This window comes from Alosa alosa, chromosome 1 (assembly GCF_017589495.1).
Source record: "Alosa alosa isolate M-15738 ecotype Scorff River chromosome 1, AALO_Geno_1.1, whole genome shotgun sequence".
Classification (NCBI taxonomy): Eukaryota; Metazoa; Chordata; class Actinopteri; order Clupeiformes; family Clupeidae; genus Alosa; species Alosa alosa.
In genome coordinates this window covers 9,898,636-9,918,387 of record NC_063189.1, presented here as the reverse complement: position 1 = coordinate 9,918,387, position 19,752 = coordinate 9,898,636, and the positions used below count along the sequence as shown (strand labels likewise).

At 41.4% G+C, this 19,752-nt stretch overlaps 2 protein-coding genes across 2 annotated transcripts; both read left to right on the top strand.

The window, feature by feature from the left end:
- Positions 1–2,484: 2,484 nt before the first annotated feature.
- On the top strand, positions 2,485–10,644 carry angptl3 (angiopoietin-like 3). Its single transcript, XM_048260629.1, has 8 exons — positions 2,485–2,564; positions 6,111–6,654; positions 6,968–7,078; positions 7,346–7,460; positions 7,730–7,843; positions 8,273–8,368; positions 8,902–9,174; positions 9,976–10,644. The coding sequence occupies exons 2-8, from the start codon at positions 6,178–6,180 to the stop codon at positions 10,173–10,175; spliced, it is 1,386 nt and encodes a 461-aa protein (XP_048116586.1). The 5' UTR covers positions 2,485–2,564; positions 6,111–6,177; the 3' UTR covers positions 10,176–10,644.
- A 1,801-nt stretch (positions 10,645–12,445) lies between these two features.
- Positions 12,446–18,994, top strand: LOC125299926 (phosphoglucomutase-1-like). Its single transcript, XM_048251433.1, has 11 exons — positions 12,446–12,777; positions 13,676–13,838; positions 14,642–14,788; positions 14,900–15,025; positions 16,024–16,214; positions 16,466–16,620; positions 16,964–17,079; positions 17,204–17,339; positions 17,687–17,870; positions 18,090–18,224; positions 18,330–18,994. Exons 1-11 carry the CDS (start codon positions 12,520–12,522, stop codon positions 18,417–18,419), a joined length of 1,701 nt encoding a protein of 566 aa, XP_048107390.1. The 5' UTR covers positions 12,446–12,519; the 3' UTR covers positions 18,420–18,994.
- Positions 18,995–19,752: the final 758 nt, after the last annotated feature.

Below are 19,752 nucleotides of genomic sequence, written 5' to 3'. Positions count from 1 at the left end.
CTCTCCTGGGCCACAATCATCCCGACATCCAGAGCCGGCACTGTCCCACACACGCTGAACCCCACCCAGCTTCTCATCATGCCTCTCCATGGTGGTCATCAGCCTGGTTCAACACTGTTTGCTGGCTTGATTCTGATGGGTACATGGAGTTACAGTACACAATGGAGTTTGTATAATTCATTCCACTCTTCTTACAGAATGTGTAAAATGTGCTAAATATGTGTTATTACTAAATTACTATGTGATGGTTAAGTGTGTTGAAGCTGGGAGGTTTTTTTTATCATAAATCTTTAAAACTGCTTCAGTACTGTGTTTCAGCACAACCAAAAGCATTTATTTATTGTGGTTTGGACTGAAAAAAGTTATTCTTAAGTATCATTGCTTTCCATATTATAGCAGTGACACAGTTGGCATTAAAACATCAAAACAAAAAGTGTTGGTGTTTTGCTTCATACCAAGAAAGATGTTTGTGTGTGAGTCATCTTCACACCATATTTACTGGGTTTTAACTCACTACTCACAGGAAAGGTGTACTGTAGGACAGCATCTACAACTGCACACAGAGGGGTGTGAATCTATCTCTTTGCCAAAAGCACTGGGATCACAAAACCCCTTTGTAACCAACTGCCTTATTAAATGAAAACTCACAGCTGCTCTGCTAGCTAACTGAAGACACAAAAAATATTCCAATCAAAACAAATCTGTTTTCTTGTAATTGTGTAAACATAAGAAAATTGTTAAACTCAAATTCCAGAGTACAGGGGAATCAGAAAGCTGACCTGAGAAGCAGATATATTAATAAATGGTCTGACTCACATGTTACAGTGCAAGAGAAACCCTATTAATTCTCATTGAATAGCATATGTGTATATTCATATTAGCAATTGATTGTGCTGTATATGTACAATCTAAAGAGGTCTCCAAGAGAGTGTTACAGTGTGTCATCCTGTCATTTTGACTTCACTCACTTTGATTGAAATTATATAACTTAAATTTACCGGACTGCTGAGGTCATGGATACGCAAAAGCACTCCAAAATGGATTCTGGCACAGTGCCTTCTGTAGCAAAAGTCTCCTACGACCTGAAGGCCAAAGACCTGAAGAGTCCCTTCTAATGCACTTCTGTACCTTCATAATTGATTTACATGGTACCAATTAGGTCAGGTGGGTAAAAATTCTCCCAGAGATGAAATACCAATTACATGCCAATATTGACCACCCAAGCCATTTTGTATACATTCCAATATGTGATGCAATCTGAGAAAACCCTTCACATGGTGCAATTTTACCAACTTATGATTCTGACACCATCCTAACAACATCAAGGATGGGATCCAGGATTTTGCTAGGTGTCCAAAGGATGGGATCCAGGATTTTGCTAGGTGTCCAAAATGTTGCCAGGATGGTATCAGAATCTTAAGTTGGTGAAATTTAACCAGAGGGTTGAAACGGAGCCAAAATCAAGGACTTTTGAGTGCACAGTGCACCATGAAAAGGGTTTACCTAGATCGGATCACATATCTGTGTATCATGTACAGTGAGTAAATGAACAAAGCTAGATTGAATGCTGTGTGTGTATGGTGGACTGAGCAGATAGAGCGCAAATAACATGACTTTTTGGCCTGTTATGAGTTCAATTACCCCCCCCCCCCCTTTATTTAACCAGGAGGGGTCGTATTGAGACTATAGTATCTTTTTCAAATGGTCCCTGGCCAAGAAAGGCAACATTGTAAATGCTCCTATGCTCTGCAGTCAGTGACCGAAGTATAATCACTGACCCTCTAGCTGCTAGCTGGACTAATAAATAAATGTTTGGCTACTTAAATCAGATCCAACCAATTTCAACCAAACTTGTGCTATGCTGTCTGTCTGCAATCCATGCAATCTTGCAAGAGAGTATTTACTGAAATTATTGTGCCAAGTATTTCATTAGGCTATGAGCTCAGATATTTGAACTAAGCAAGATTGAACATTAATTTCCCATCACAATTCGGTATTCGTCCTTGAAACTGCAAATGTAGTGTATTGTAATTCCAAACACGTTTTTAACCTTAGTTCATTGGATGTTAGTTACTGTTTTTGCTCTTAGGCCTACCCTAGGCTACTCTTGGTTTTATGGTTCCTGTCCTGGCTGCAATGCCCTCACATGCATGCATGCATTGGTTGGTTATGGTTTGGCAGACGGTTTTGTCCAAAGCCACTTAGGTATATGATTAGGAACACTACATTAGTTAAAAATAATTGTTTCTAAGGGGGGCTGTCTGACCAACAATAAAATAGTTCCCTGAACTGTCAGAATAGTCAAACTCATGTGAATAAACAAAACTGCTTTCTTATATGATATACAGTAATCAAATCTTATTTCTTAAAATGCTCCAGTTAGACAGTCTAGTAGGCTTACCAGGCAACATTCTCACTTGGAACGTAACTAGAAGCTACTGTAACAAAAATTAAAAGTTAGCAATGCTAAAAATCGCCCTTCAGCAACCGCCTATCCACTTCAACCATACAATCTTCACAAGCCAGCGTTTCCTATCCTACCTGTCAGTACACTTCGGGAGTTGGTGAGTGCTCACAGTTCACTTTTTGCAGGCAGGCCAGATAACATTTAATAAACCATTTTTTTTTGTATGTTTGTTTTGATTTGTTTTTTTCCCCAAAGAGTGACATGATGAACTAGAAGCTAGCTAATATAATAGCATTATATCGATAGCTACCTTAGCTAAGCATGAATACCATTAATGAATACCATTGTAGCTTTACCCCTGTGTTGTAATATTATATTTAGATTGGAGTCTTGAGTTGGAATAATGTTATATTTTCAGAGAAGCCATTAGGTGGGTGGTGGGTGAGACCAGAAACTTTATTAAAGGACTTTAGCGATTTTATAATGAGGCTTCTACCAACTATCCTCATGCTCCTAATGCTAGGATATAGAAGCTAGTTTTGCTAGGAACATCAAGTTCCATGTTCATAATCATAACCTGACAATGTTAATGTACTGTAACTAGGCCTACCTAACGACTCACAGAGGAAACTAATGTTATGTTGTCATGACAACATTTTAAGCCCACAGTATTAATAGCTGCCCAGTGTGAACAATGCTGTTTTGTATAAAATGAAAATGAAACAAAATGGATGAAAAGTGATGTTATATTGTAAAATGTAAATGTTTCCCCACACAATCTGGTTGAGAACCTAATCTAACTCATAGGTGGGTGCCCTGAAGGTGAGTTCTAGTTGTAGCCTACTGATTGCATTGCAATGAACTGTAAGTCTACAGTTGGGGGCTGACTGGAGTATAACCAAAGATCCTTGATTACTAGCTCCGCTTTAACCCTCTCTGGTATAACTAGCAAGCCAGGTCCCATTTGTCTGCATAATGTAGGTCAAAATATGCTAGAGTTGAATTTCGACAGCAGGTCTAGCAGATATGGTGACCAAATTTCTGAGATGAAAACCAAGGACAATATTCAATTTGTTGCCAATATCAATAAAATATCTAATGTTTTTATCTACAAAAAAGGGGGGACAGAAGAACTAGGACATACCACCAAAAGCACTGTTCTCTCCTCTGCGAACATGGACTATCTTGCTAGCTATGGATGATGGTAAAATATTAAAGACAAAAGATATTCAATTCAGCAGAATAACCATAATGTGTAGCAAGCCTGGTGTTTTGACAAAGTATGCCAGCACTGGAACAGTATGGTCAAATTAAATGAAGCATCAGTATCTGTGGCATCCATGACAACGCACCCTTCCTTTGTGCCTTGAGGTCGGCCTGAGATCAGGGCCAAGGCCGGTGTTTGATGTACGTGCCCGAACTAGACCCCACCAGAAAAGTAAACATTTAACGACTGGCTCTCAGGCTTAACAGGGTGAAAAGAGGTCCCAGTGACCGTGATTTGGTCTGTAGGTGTACAGTACAACCAATTATACTGACCAGTACTTTATGGATAAAGTAGCCTAGTGGACCTACATTTTCACTGGAGTAGTTGGTAGAGTTGCTTGGTTGTTTTTTTGTATTTCAGAATGTGTCATTGGATACTATAAAAAATATGAAACTACAAATCATAAAGGATGATGTCTTGAATCATAATAAGAAGGATAAAATAACATCTCACTGATATACTCTTTATTGCTATTGGCTTGAACTGAGAGAGTTGTTTCTTTTTCACCAGCAGCCAGAATGACAAAAACATTGTGGAATTGTAAATTAATAATTGTCCAAGTGTTCCACTGATGTGCCCATTTTGATTGATCATCTTGCCACGTACCTGAAATGCAAATAAAACATTCATCAAAACAGAGATAATTTATTGATTTTTCCTGTCATGTCATCTCATCTAAAGATGATTAAGCCTACTGCTTCTTCTAATGCAAAAGAGGAATATCCCCAATGCCTGCTCTGCTGCAATAAAGATCCAAACAATGATCAAGACAGATCTCGAGTGGATTTCGTTTTTCTGTCCCAGAAAGTCAAAATGACACACCAGAGTAATGTAACTGTTTGAGTTTAGTGAGATCTGTTTGATTTGTGTGCCATGCCCTGATACCCATGGGCAACAAACAACCCTATTCAACTAACCAAGGTTTCTTTGTTTATTGTGTCGTCACAAGAAAGGGTTCAAGATAGAGATAGATAGATAGATACTTTATTGATCCCCAGAGGAAATTCAAGAAAGGGTTCAAGGGTTAACAGCAATCACTTAATCAACTAAAAAATCTTACAGACACTTAGAATTAATATATTTATTTCTACAGTGGATTGTAATTTGGAAACAGATTATTTTTTATTTATTTTGACTATTTTATTGATTTTTAATTGTATGTAATTGTATGTAATTTAATTGTACATAATTTAATGTAATTAATGATTAGATGAATTATTAAATTGACATGGGTAGTGTAAGGGTAGTGTAACTGGTGTCATTTTATCCCTTGACAAACCTGAATTCATGTGCCACTTTATCCAAACCACTGTATAGCCATTCACTCTGTAGTAGGTATGTTTGCCTAACAAAAAAAACTATTTGATATTGCGGTGGTAGTGTAGTGGTTAAGGAGCTGGGCTAGCGTGCAGTAGCCTGAAAGTTGTCGGTTCAATTCCCAGCTTCCATCGTTGTGCCCTTGAGCAAGGCACTTAACCCCAAGTTGCTCCGGGGACAATGTGATCCCTTGTAATATAGCTGACATATGTAAGTCACTTTGGTCAAGAAGTGTCTGCTAAATGTAATGTCTGCTTCAGAAAGTGACTACATATCAATAAGGACAGTCTGCCCAGCCTCTAGCCTGTCTGGAAGACATGAAAATATTTTTGAGAATCTTTGACCCTTTGGTATGCACACACAGACCTATAAACATGACCCATTTAAACAGATTTCACTCTCTACATGACAGAAAACATGACTTTGCCTCAGCTGTTTTTCTGTAATTACTGTATATAACGTTATCTGTTATTTAGATATGTGATTACAGCTGTGTGTCATGGCAAAACCCCTTTTTTTTTACCCTTTTGGATTCCCTCACAATAGTTTTGCATACCTTTGCTAAAGTCAGAAGCACTCTTCTGCAAGGAAGCACAAAACTAATTTGAAGAAATGTGCAAAATTTAATTTGAGGGAACGCAGAACTTTGACAAGGGAATGTAAAAATATTGCAAGGGGAACGCAAAAAAAGCTTAGAAAACAAATACCACTGTGAACCATCGGGGGCTCCATACGATTAAAAACGTTTTTTGTAAAAAAAAAATTCTGATGTGCCTGGTGAACTTTCTGATGCACACTTTTTACCCATGGCCCCTTATGGAATCCTTATGTTTGGTGTTAAGTGAGTGAAATCCCCTGCGGCAATAAGGAGTTGAGAGTAGAGGAGGCATTTAAAAGTTCCATTACTGCAGCTGTTCACAACAGGCCATGTTACATCTAAGGAGATCAGGGGTAGGGTGATACTGGCCTGTTGTGAACACTTTGTTTGCACATTGAGGACCAAGCAGGGAGTGTAGAGGACTACTAAAGTTCAAACTGTGCGTTGCTTAATAATCAACCCCCCTCTGGAAGCAGGTATATAAGCTGACATGCCACTGACTTTGGCCGTCTTTCTTCCAGAGGCGGTAGAGGAGACACAGACAGACGCCAACACCACGAAGGGAGAATTCCAGAAACAACCGGAATAATGAAGCTGCTGCTGCTCCTGCTGGTGTTCGTTGCTTGTGCTCATGGCTTACCCGCTACTGGTGCAAAGGAAGCGGAGTCCCGTTTCTCCTTTGCCCCCCTGGATGACGTCCGGCTCCTGGCCAACGGGCTCCTTCAGCTCGGCCACAGCCTGAAGGACTTTGTACAGAAGACCAAGGGCCAAATCAACGACATCTTCCAAAAGCTCAACGTGTTCGACCGCTCGTTCTACCAGCTCGCCACCCTGGCCAGCGAGATCAAGGAGGAGGAGGAGGAGCTGAAGAAGACCACCGTCGTCCTCAAGTCCAACAACGACGAGATCAAGAGCCTGTCCCAGGAGATCAACACCAAGGTGGAGGACATCATTCGGGAGCGGAGCAAGCTGCGGAGCCAGGTGGGCCAGCTGGAGGAGAAGATGAGTGGCCTGTCCCAGGGCCTTCTCTCCGCAGACCAGCTCGCCGAAATCTCTGCTCTCAAGGTGAGACTTCCAGAACAGTGCTGTGGCCTCGGTTCTCCGCCTTATCTTCAGCCTGTCAGCATATTTTCTTTCAGAGTGGCCAATTGTCAGGAGAGTGAGAACAGCCAAGTTTTATAAGTAGTGCAAAGTTGTGAATTCACTTAAAAGGCAAACTGATAATGTGCAAAAGTTAAAGTTTCACTTTTGTCGAAGGATGATAACTGCAAGCATAGCACTTCTGAGCTCAGAATTGAAATGAATCCAGTGAAGTGAATGTTCTAAAAGTAAAAAATATGTACTGGGCTACCCTGAGCTGTGATGTGTCGCCTTGCAGGAGGTCATTCACACCCAAGAGAGAAGCATCACAGACCTCCTGAAGGCAGTGAGGGAACAAAGTGAACAGCTCAACTTCCAAAGGACCCAGATCAAGAGCCTGGAGAAGAAGGTATTGTCTTTTGCATACATTGTCACTGTTAAGCGCTGCATCCACACCGAATTATGAAGAAATAGGGGCATGAAAACTCACCTGAATGATTAGATCCAAAGTAGCTATGCTACGTGACGTAAAGGAACAGCCTCTTTGGGAGTTTCAAAATAGTATGAGCACGGTAGTTCATTTACTTTTCAGGTTCATATTTTTTATGTTGTATAATGTGCTGTCAGGTACAAGTTATTCCAGTAATTAACAGCCTGGTCCTTATGCCCCCACTAGGTCAGTGACAGCATCCTTCAGGACACTGTTTTCAAATGGGTCTGGAACAAAGAGACTCACAATGTGTCTGGGTACCTGTCGGACAACAGCACCAGTAACGACTCTCTGTGGGATGGTACGTGTGATCGTTTTTGGGTTTTTATTGTGCTATCCGTACATGTCATTCTGGTCATTTAGAGAATGCTTCAATTAAGCAGCTCACAATGTGATTTTATTGTACAATATATATATAAGTGTTACATATTCCAATGTGAAGTAGTGTCCCCATGAGGAAAAAACACTTCTGTTGGTTGGTGCCACCAGCATATTTCACCTGCTGATGTGCAGAAGCCAGTTTATATGAAAACATTGAGCTTTGACTGTTTCTGTCGGGTCATGTTACAGGTCTCCCAGCCCACTGTGGTGATGTGTATGCCAGAGGCCAGAAGAACAGCGGCCTGTACCCCATCAAGCCCAACCGGTCCCGGCCCTTCCTGGTGCACTGTGAAATGACCGACAGTAAGACTCCTCTTCCTTATTAAACAAAGATGTCATGTTTTCTGACATTTGATTGAAATGATACAGCACACAGGAAAATATTTTAGGCATTTTCAGCAGGCAACACCACCACCAATAGTTTGCCAAATCGAATGACAATTTAGTCATGAATTTCTTTATTATTATCATTATTAGTAGTAGTAGTAGTCATAGTAATAGTAGTTGTTGTAGCAGTTGTAGTAGTAATAGTATTATAAAAGTATTATGCTATTTGAAAGAGGCTGAATCCTCTGAATCCATTATTTCCTCCCTAAATGTCAACCATTACTGAGGCTGACTTTAGGGGCCTTTTCAGACGAGTCTTTCATCAAAAATGACACCAAACTTGGAATGCTTTCCTTTAGCTGAATAAAATAGTGGGGAAACTCAGTACTCAATTTTTGCCTGCAGATGGGGGTGCTACTGTCATTCAGCACAGACAGGATGGCTCTGTGGATTTCGACCAGACCTGGAGAAATTATGAAGAGGGCTTTGGCAGCTTTAAAGGTGTGTTGACTGTGTAGATTGAGGTGTATGTGTCTTGTAATTTGATCAAAGCTAGGAAAGCCTCACTGCACATACCCACACCTGTAACCCCTACCTGTAAGTGATGACATTCAAGCACGGGACAGACCTGTCTTTTCTGAAAATCAACTTTGCTGCTGTGTAGCCTGTTGTGTGACAGTGAACTGTCATTCAGAGTCTCTTGAAGAAGCTTCCTGAAGATGTCTGGCTAATGTGTTTACTATAAGCCAGCATTACATCCTTCTAAGCAGGCCTCTTGCAACATACCATACTGCTAAGCTAGTCTAGTAATAAACTGAAGTCCGTTAACACACAGACAGTAGCTTGTGCATGAGAATGCAGGAGAAAATGAAGAATGTATACACATGTAATCTAATGTAGGTATGAATACATATTTGTGTCTTTAGGTAATGTCATTATGCCAATCAAGTTAAATGATGGAGCAGTTTAAGATGAACCCGTGCGAGACATTTAAACAAACAAGTTGACCAATGAGGTGCTTTTGTCTTTGGCAGGAGAGTTCTGGCTTGGCTTGAGGAAGGTCCATGCCCTCACTCAGCACAATGACACAATCCTGCGGATCATAGCCGAGGACTCCAAACAGGCCAAGTACGTTGTGGAATACCACCTCATGATGGAGGATGCCAGCTCTGACTACGCAATCCACCTCAGGCCAACAGACAGTGACCTGCCGACCACTGTGGGAAACGACACAGCCATCCGGTTCTCCACCAAGGACCGCATGAACGACGAACACCAGGAGCCCAGCTGCACCAATGACTACACAGGTACAGTAAGACGACCTCTGATCAGGAACAGAACCTGAAGAGTAATTTTAAAGCTTAAAGGTTATGTGTTTATACTCAGGAGTTGAAGAAGTGATGCAGTATGAGATAAAAAAGAGAAAGAAGAGAGAAGCTAATTTTTAAATCATCATCAAAACATTACGTTACACTAAGTAGGTTTGTATGTCACATAATGCACTGTATTATCAGTGCCGAACCATTAAAAGATGAAAGGGTATTCACCTCATAAAACTTGACATTGTGATGCTATATGTCTGCACCACTAAATAATAATAATAATAATAGGAAAATAATCTTCAAAATGTATGCTTCGTCAAGACACACGGCTCAAGTACTTAGATTAAGTGTTTGGTTGATATGCAGGTTTGGTTTTCAAATATCTATATTATTGTAGATAGACATCCCTCTGAGCATCTTCACTCACATTATAAACATGTGACTTTTGAGTAATTTACTGCATTGATTGCATTAATTCCATAATCAATGTATATTATAGTTATCTCTGAAGCCATTCATGTATTCACAGCAGTGTAACTGCCTGATAAGCAGTCGGCAGCGGTTTGGCTGCATGCAAACTGTTTGATTGAGAAATTCTCTCATAGCAGCTGTGAAGCTCTCAGGATGTATTGCACCCACAGGCGATACAATCAGTGGCATCTAGTTGTCAGCAAAACTGAGCAGGTCAGGCCAAGATCACTGGAGGCTGTGGCCAAAACGGTCAGGAGGATGCAGTTCTGACCGTTCAAATCTGCATCTCTTGTCTCTGCCTGTGTACTTTCCCAGGGGGCTGGTGGTTCAGCGCCTGCAGCGACATCAATCTCAATGGGAGGTACACTAACGGCAAGCCGCATGGCCGTGCTGACCGCAGAAAGGGAACACACCTGAAGGCCCACGCATGGAGCTCGTTCTCACTCAAGTCCTCACAAATCACAATACGACATGTGTCAAGCACACACATCCCTCCTCAGGGACCAGCTGAATAAACAGATCCTCTCCTTGTTCACTCTCCCCACATCACCCCCAACGACGTTGCTGTTACTGAATATCGGAGTAGTTGCATTATAAAGTTAAACTTTTATAGCGTAGCACTATAACATAACTCAGATAATAGAAGTGTCCAATGTGTATATGTTACAGTAGGTTTCTATGGTGCTAACAGGTTAGAACCCTGCAGTCTGTGATTATGTTGATTTTCGATAGCGGTCACTGAATAAGGTATGCTCATCTTAGAATGCCCTTTTTCATCCCGGCCTTTTATAGTCAGAAGCACTGGGCAGGGGCCTGAGTATTGTGGACCCTCAACCTGAGGTCAACCATGGTTAACGGAGTCAGTCACAGGTTTTTCACTGAGTCACATTGACTTTAAGAATACCCATTCATACTGTATATATTTTGTAGTGTGTGGTGCCATTTGTATTGAGCTTGAAAATAAACAGTGTTTTTAAAAAAGAACACGTGTATATTTGTATCTGAGTATGTGTATCTGTATGAGTACCTGTATACAAATTACTTTTGAGACATGGGAGAATAAGGAGATGTACACACAAGTAGTGCACCCACTCCCATGGACAAAACCATCCACCCACAGTTTGTTGTACACCCACATTACAGAATCAAACCACTGGCCCCATGGTTTAGCCATTTCTGGCAGGCCAGAGAGTCCAGCTGCTCCTGTGGGTATACCCGCGGCTAATGAACTCTGCTAACAGGGCATTCAAGGCTCTGTAGCGTCTGCCAAAAGAAGCACAGACGGATTGCCACATGGCTGGAACAGTGCTGCCGTCATTATATTTGCTGAGATTACTTCAACTGGTAAAGGCCAGTGGGTTTCAATAAGATTTTCCTCTCCTTTTATATTTGGGAGTTTTTTATTTTTTTATTTATATACTTAAATATATTCTTGCAGTTTCTTATTTGTCTTATTTCTCACCCTATCTTCCCTTAGAGGTAGGCAATATGTTGTCTATCACAGCATTAACACATTTTCTGTGGACATTTTTATATTATTGTACAACAATACAACATATTTTATAGTAGCATACAGTATGACTAACTTTCAGTCAGTTCTCTCCAGAGTGGAGAGGGAGTTGGGGTACCTGGCTCTTCTCACATGAAGCAGTGTCTCCCTCTGCTGATGGTTCTTCTTACTGCCATTATCTTTTCAACCAGTAGGGTCTACATTAAAAGTATGTATGTAAAAAGTATGTTTTAAGGGTGATGGATTTTTTAGTCATTTTTCAGAGGTTTTTAGTCATTTTTAGCCAGAACTGCATATTCTCTTGCACATTTAGGCATATTTGCATGGATATATGCCTTTTCATATGCTTTCAATATGCTCTTACGTTTGTCTTTCAGTGCTCACTGCACTTGAGTATTGTTCTCAAAATCCCAGACCAATGAGCCAGACCTTTTAGTGATCTGGCCAGATTGCATACATTGTAACCCTTCAGACTCAGGCATGAGAATGGATGAGGAGGCTCTTTGGGCCAGTCCTGCAGTACAGAACCTCTCCTAGAGACCAGGGGTCAGTAACAGCACTGTCATAGAAACTGAACCTTCCCAAAAAAGATTTGATATAAACAGTTTTCATGGTTCATGGTGACAGTTTAAAAAAAAAGCCCAACACAATTTTTTGCAATAAATGGACTTTAGTGCACACTAAATTAGAGATAATACACTCATTACAAAAACTTTTTATATGAATTTGATGTCACATACATTGAAGGGGAAGTCAATAATATTCATGAACTTACATTCATTAGCTTGTTTTTGTGAAAAAGAGATTGAATACTTGTTTTCCCCTAAGCTCCTAAACTTTATGTTACTACTTTAGGTTACTTATGGAAAAGTAGAGGTCACCAATCATTTCTTCTGCACACTTCAGAGTTCAACAAATCCCAAAATGGCACATGGGATGGTTAAAATAACATCATCCATACCACAGAATAAGAGAGAAAGAAAAACACATCGTCCGATTTAGCCGGGGATGACTCACTGTGTCATTAGTGTGCAATCAGAGCGCTCTCGTCTCAGACCTCCAGGCCGGACCTGGCTGCACTAGCTACTCTGGGCCCCCAGGGGACAGCCGTCCATGACAGTGATGTCCTGACACATGTGTGCCGAGACGTCTTCAGTTACCAGCCTGCCTTTCCGTTGCTTTATTTTTGGCCCCTTAACTGCCCTGCCAGCGTCCTGAATGCCTGGGGCAGCCGCAAGGCTTTCCCTTCCTCTTCCCACCCAGTTCCCTCTCCCCTCAAGGGGGGCGTGTGCAGGCTGCCTTTGCTTTGTTGTCTCTCCCCCACTCTTTCCTCCTCAGCCCGTCAAACGATGGACGATAGCCCTCTGCAGGTGTTGTCTGTGCCCACTGCCCCATACCCAGACCAGAGGCCTGGGACCAGTGGTTTGAGGAAGAAGGTCTATGTTTTCCAGTCCAACAGGGACTACCTCCAAAACTTCATTCAGAGCGTCCTCTCCTCCATAGATCTGCGTGACCGCCAAGGATCCACCCTAATTGTCGGTGGAGATGGGCGCTACTTCAACCGGGTGGCCATCGAGGTGATTGTGCAGATGGCAGCAGCAAACGGGGTCAGTTTCACCACTAGTTGCTGAGTTGATGCAGCTTCATGTGCAAGTAGATATTCTGAGATAGTGGCATGTTTCTTCTTTGCATGTGCATGCATGTGTCATGAATCAACATTGTTCTCATTGCAAACTACTGTCCGGCCTAATCCATGATCACATAATCAGTATAATTTTAAACTACAGCTTTAAATTGTAGATGTCCTCCAAATACCTACAGTAGTGTCAGAGGGTATGATTTACAGAAATATTCTACAAATAACACCATCAGCCTAAGAACATAAGCAGTTGTGTAAATCAAAGATTTCTGTTGATATTTTATGCAAGATATTACTCTAGTAAACAAATGCATTTTACACCATGGAAGATCACCAACATAAATGGTACATGCACATCTAGAGTTGTTTCCTCTTGAAATAGACCTTGGGTTTGGCAGCTAACTGCTGTTTGCACACTGCTTGTTGAATGGAGCCAACAAACTTGGCCTCTCATCAGCAAAAGGCTATTCATAGGGGATTGAAAGTGAAATATGCGTGATGATACATGTGCTTCTAATTCGGTAAATTAATACTAGAGCACACAGGTGCATGAGAAATGCCAAGGCTCAGTGCCACAGATGGATCAGTGACAGGTCAGAGCTCATCTACCTTATGTTATAGACATGCTGATAAGGTACAGCAGTTTGGCTGATGGAATGGCATTGATCATTTTTTGGCCATCAGAATTTTGAATAGGTTTCAACATTTCTCTTTTTGTCACTTGAATGGAGTTCAACTGACAATGAGCACACAGGATATACGTTGTCCTGTGTGCTCATTGTCAGAGCACTGTCCTGTTGATCCTCTTGATTCAGACACACAGTGAGTCATTCCAATCCTGTCTAACTGTCTGCTGTCCCCATCAGGTAGGTCGTGTCATAATTGGTCAGAATGGGATCATGTCCACGCCGGCCGTGTCATGCGTGATCAGAAAGATGAAAGCCATCGGAGGTATCCTACTTACAGCTAGCCATAACCCCGGGGGCCCCAATGGGGATTTTGGCATCAAGTTCAATATATCCAATGGTGGTAAGACACGAGCACAAAGCCTACAGGGAATGTTGGTGGAAATATAAAGATGAACAGTCACACCTAAACTGCATCTGAAAACAACTTGGCAGTAGTGCGTTTTTTTATTTTACAATAACACATAGCAAAATACATTTCCAACACATTCTATAATGTATCATAAGGAATAGAGGGAGTGGGTAAATGCTATAGGAGCACCAGGGTTATAATAATCTAAAGTTTCTTGTATAGCAAAGATTAGGATAGCAACAGAAAGTAATGTTTTGACTTCTCATCTGGTGTTGTTAAAAGCACCTTTACTCAAAGGTAGTGTTGTCAAACCAATACCTGCATATCACTAGCTTTGACTTTTAACCCACTGCCACACAGCAAGTTATAGACGGGTGTATATAGTGGATTTTTTTTTTTTTTTTTTTTTTTCAGGAAGCATCCAACATTTTCTTGAGATGAACTGAGATTCAATTTAAGTACTGCCGTGCCTGGAATAACAAGCACATAAAAGCTCATTCTGTCTATTGTGTTCCAATTTTAAGTGGGCCTATTCCACTTTCACACTCTTGAAGATTTGTTTCATCTAAAGACATCATTGTAAACAGCTGAGTTTTTATGCGTCTGTAAGATATATGATATTAATAGCAGCTATATGTTATGCCTTGAGTATAAGATGTATTAAGATTGTTTTTTAGGATTCCTATTTTACCTTTCATTTCTGATAACACAGAGAAAGCATGAATTGAATACGCTGATCCACTACACTCATGACCTATTCTTTGCTTAATCCAAATCACACAACCCCCTAACAGGCCCTGCTCCAGAAGCCATCACAAACAAAATATTCCAGCTCAGCAGGACCATTGAGGAATATGCCATATGCTCAGAGCTCAGGGTGGACCTGGCCACTCTGGGGAAACAAACATTTGACCTAGAAAACAAATTCAAACCCTTCACAGGTCAGTAGTATTTCTGTCACATTGATCAAAGTCTAAGGTGAGCCTAATTTATATTTCGGAAAGTAGATTTCCTTGTCTGAAAGCATGCATATTCTTTGTTGCTCTTTGTAGTGGAAATTGTGGATCCAGTCGAATCGTATGCAAACATGCTGCGAAATATATTTGACTTTGCTGCACTGAAGGAAATGCTTTCAGGTCATAACCACATAAAGATCCGTCTTGACGCTATGCATGGAGGTAAGAATGTAGGTGTTAGTTCTTGTAGAATTGTTGTGTTGAGTTGAGTGTACTGTAAATACACTAATCAAACTGATCCTAAATATGTAGGTCAAAACAGGACATTTAAGTTTGATCTTACAGTTCATCATTTAAGTTTGATCTTACAGTTCACTCATAATAGTCAAAAACATCTATGGATATTCAAGCAAGCACAGACCATCAAACACTCAAACACATTAATAGGAGGAAACTATACTAAGAATCTGTAGATGTTAAAATGTTAATGATTTAGGGTCTTTAACTGTTGGGTCTTCCATTATTCATATCTTTAAGCCATTCTGTTACAGAGGGCTCATCTCCCAGCTACTGCTGAGAGAAGAATAACTTTGTACTATTAATACATTAGACTTACCAACCAGCATCACCAAACTTGATATTATGGTAATTGTTATTCATACATTTGACAGAAACACATTATGGGTGCAGCTGCTACCTCCAAACCCATATGGCAGGAGAGCAAATGAGACAGCCTCCTTTTGGGATATTGGGTTTCCATGCTCACACAGGTCTTAGGGCCATCAGGGGAGTCCTTTGAGATAACACTGACACCGGATACAGATTCCCCAGACACCCACGCCTTCCCACACACTCACACGATTCCTAGAGCCTCACCCTGTTGGCATTGCAGACACTCCTGACATAACAGGAACTTTAACCAGGCTTGATGGTCAACACCTTCATCCGCTAGTCTTGTTTCATTCAGCACATCAAACAGAAACATAGAGCCATCATTCCTGAAACTTTGTAAAATGGCTCCAATGTCAGATCGTTAGGAAACATGAAACAGTTGGCTACTACAACTAAACTACAACTAAACCTGGCTACCTACAACTAAAACCCTCACCCACATTTCACATTACTCCTTCTCTAATGACAAATGGCTTTAGCAGTCTTCTAAATACCCAATATTCATTTGACCATATTGCTACCATTTTGGCACTTGCCTACTTTCACAGTAATGGGGCCCTACCTGAAGAGGATGCTGTGTGAGGAACTTGGCTGCCCTGCCAATTCAGTCATCAACTGCGTCCCACTGGAGGACTTTGGGGGACAGCATCCTGACCCAAACCTCACCTACGCTGCAGAGCTTGTCGCATCCATGAGGAGTGGCCAGTATGACTTTGGGGCAGCCTTTGATGGTGATGGCGTATGTGTCAGACCTCTTCAAACTCTTCTTTGGTGACACTAAGTATAGCTCTGTGGATTAACTCTTCAAAACACACCATGTGATACTAAGTGCACACAGAGGATAGGCTTGAGAGATTCTAGTGTACCATTGAAACATCAGATAAAGCTGTTGTGGGTCAGGTTTAGTTTAAAGTGCGTGTCTGGACCCACTGTCTGTCATCGCACTGCCCGACCCATACATAACCCCTAACTTGACTGTGTCCCCTCCAGGATCGTAACATGATCCTGGGGAAGCATGGCTTTTTCGTCAACCCATCAGACTCTGTGGCTGTCATCGCTGCAAATATTTTCTGCATACCTTACTTCCAGCACACGGGGGTGAGAGGGTTTGCAAGGAGCATGCCAACAAGTGGCGCCCTTGACAAGTAAGGATCTCTACAAGACCTGAGCGAAGAATAATTTTTCATTTCTAAAAAAAGAATGATGTTAATCAACTGTGTTTTGGCTTTTTTGTAGTTGTTTGCAACCATTTACGATCATAATACCTGCATGCACCATAATACTACAGTACTAGTACTATTATATGTCTGATTTCCAGCTGTATTAATGAGATATTATAACATATGGTGACTCAGTTGTGGAAATATTGCCTAATTATAGCTGTCAATCAAACTATACCCCTACTTACCTGTAAATCATGTCGCCTAACTCTCCTGTATGACACCAAAAAAAGCATTTAAACTCAAATTCTGTCTGTGCTTGTGCAAGTGTGGCCAAGGCCACCAAGATTCAGCTGTATGAAACACCGACAGGCTGGAAGTTCTTTGGGAATCTGATGGATGCCGGCAAGCTTTCCTTATGTGGCGAGGAGAGTTTCGGCACAGGTAGCTTAGGAGTGAGTGAAACAAAACGAACACACACCAATGTGAATGCCCAGAGAGTGCTTATAAGATCTTATATAAGAGCTTATACAATCTCGCTAAGGCTTTCTGCCCTATGCACATCCAGGCTCCGATCACATTCGTGAGAAAGATGGGCTGTGGGCTGTGCTGGCATGGCTCTCCATCTTGGCCACCCGGCAACAGAGTGTGGAGGAGATTGTGACTGAGCACTGGCAGACATATGGGAGGAACTTCTTCACCAGGCAAGGGTCACACACAGTGTACAGAAATGTATCCAGTTTAGCAGCTTAGTTTGGAAGTCTGTTATGTCTGCATGTGTGATAGCTTGCCTCCTCTAAAGTGGCTGGACGAGTGTTACAGCCAACCTTTTGTAATGATCTCATAAGCACACTCACAAAAGAAATCTGGCAAATCTGAATAAAATCTATCACTAGTCTGAACAAACTTCTGGTCTAAAGAGGTTAGTACATCTGAACCCTGACCAAACCTGGCGATGGATAATGTTTTAACAACATTTCTGACATAACCTGTCCTTAACTCTAAAGTCGATTAGAAACTGTTTTTGACTTGTGGGGTTCATTGTCAACAGGTATGACTATGAGGAAGTGGATATTCTCTCAGCTGTTGAGATGATGGAAGATCTAGAGGCCATGATGTCTGACAAAGCATTCACTGGACAAAGTTTCTCAATGGATGAAAAGACGTACAAGGTTGAAAGGGCAGACAACTTTGAGTACAATGACCCAGTGGATGGAAGCATATCAAGGCATCAGGTGATAATCCTCAATCAATCATGTTTGTGGTTGGATAACTTCCGTGTAACACATACACTTAATAAACATAATAAAACTTTTTTCCCCTATTGATGCTCTCAATACTTCTGCTTATTTCCTCCACTTTGTCTGTGGACTGCAATAATATACATGCTAACAGATATTTATATTACTTTGCACTCAACCACAAGAAAATGATCTTGTGTATATCTTCCACAGGGTTTGCGAATAATCTTTTCAGATGGTTCCCGTGTCATCTTTCGCTTAAGTGGAACAGGCAGCTCTGGGGCCACTATTCGCCTCTATGTTGACAGCTATGAAAATGACGCAAGAAAAATATTCCAAGACTCACAAGTAAGTTACAAGTCCTGACTTGGGGTTTACATAATAATTATATGACTATAATGAAACTATGTTGGATATTCAGTCTGATATGAGACATGTTTGATATTCAAACAGGTGATGTTGGCCCCTCTAGTGAATCTGGCTCTCAAGCTGTCGATGCTTCAAGAGAGGACGGGTCGCAGTGGCCCCACCGTCATCACATAGGCCTTGGCCCTACCACTTTCAATAGGCTACTCACCGTCATCACATAGGCCTAGACCTACATTTTTCAATAGGCTACACACCATCATCACATAGGCCAAGGCCCTACATTTTTCAATAGGTTACACACCGTCATCAGGCCTAGGCCCTAACACTTTCAATAGGCTACACACAGTCATCAGGCCCTAACACTTTCAAATCATCACATAGGCCAAGGCCCTACATTTTTCAATAGGTTACACACCGTCATCAGGCCTAGGCCCTAACACTTTCAATAGGCTACACACAGTCATCAGGCCTAGGCCCTAATACTTTCAATAGGCTATTTCCCTACATCTATTCTGAAAAGCATACAGAAATGTTTGACTTCAATAAAACTATTATCTGACAAAAAAAGTCTAATAACTGGTTCAAGTGACAGGCGACACGAGCAAACACATTTCTCATAAGTAACAGACGTCCCAAGTCTCCCGGAAGTTCCGGGAGTCTCCTGCATATTGATAGCAAAGATAATGAATGCGTAGCAAGATGGGTCGTCCTAGTTCATGTCTATGAGGGCAAAGTGGAGTTCAGTCAGAGACGGGCTCTGGTTCAGTTCCCGCCTGCACAGGGGCGTGTCACTGACGTATGACTTACGTTTGAACGCCTCGGTTCCACGCCAGACAAGCCGGAGTACAAAATAAACTTGGTGTACACCTTCAAAGTCAAAGTCAAAGTCTGCTTTATTGTCAATTTCTTCACATGTCAAGACATACAAAGAGATCGAAATTGCATTTCCTACTATCCCACGGTGGAGACAAGACATATTTTACCAATTAGGTCCACAGACAAACATAACATTCAAGTAAACAATATAAAAAGTAAAAATAAGAAGGCACATACAATGAAGAAATAAGAGCAGCAAAATTTGGTAGAAATTGTGCAATTGTGCATACAGTAGACAGTCAATATAATAGTGCAAAAGTCAGGCCAATAAATGGCTGAGGTAGTTTTGTTTGACCTAAGTATGCAAGTGGCATAGTGGTGCAAGTTATGTAAGAGCAGCAGAAGTGTGTTCAGAAGTGTTCAGGACAACAGGACAACAACAACAATAGTGGAGTAGTGCAAGTGGAGTAGTGCAAGTGGAGTAGTGCAAGGCAGCCATTGTGGGTCTAAAAGTCCAGGATGTTATGTAGCTGAGGGTGGAGGGGGAAGAGAGTTCAGGATCCTAACAGCCTGGTGTATGAAGCTGTTGGTGAGTCTGGTGGTGCGGGAGCGCAAGCTTCTGTACCTCTTCCCAGAGGGCAGTAGATCAAACAAATTGTGAGCGGTCAATAGGCTAATGTTGTTTTTCTCC

Excerpts from the sequence above, each read along its gene's own strand:
- angptl3 (XM_048260629.1), top strand. The coding sequence starts at position 6,178 with ATGAAGCTGCTGCTGCTCCTGCTGGTGTTCGTTGCTTGTGCTCATGGC. Across the intron at positions 7,079-7,345 it reads TCAAGAGCCTGGAGAAGAAG|GTCAGTGACAGCATCCTTCA; the intron begins GTATTGTCTTTT and ends TGCCCCCACTAG. Across the intron at positions 8,369-8,901 it reads GGGCTTTGGCAGCTTTAAAG|GAGAGTTCTGGCTTGGCTTG; the intron begins GTGTGTTGACTG and ends TGTCTTTGGCAG.
- LOC125299926 (XM_048251433.1), top strand. The coding sequence starts at position 12,520 with ATGGACGATAGCCCTCTGCAGGTGTTGTCTGTGCCCACTGCCCCATAC. Across the intron at positions 14,789-14,899 it reads CAAATTCAAACCCTTCACAG|TGGAAATTGTGGATCCAGTC; the intron begins GTCAGTAGTATT and ends TGCTCTTTGTAG. Across the intron at positions 18,225-18,329 it reads AAATATTCCAAGACTCACAA|GTGATGTTGGCCCCTCTAGT; the intron begins GTAAGTTACAAG and ends ATATTCAAACAG.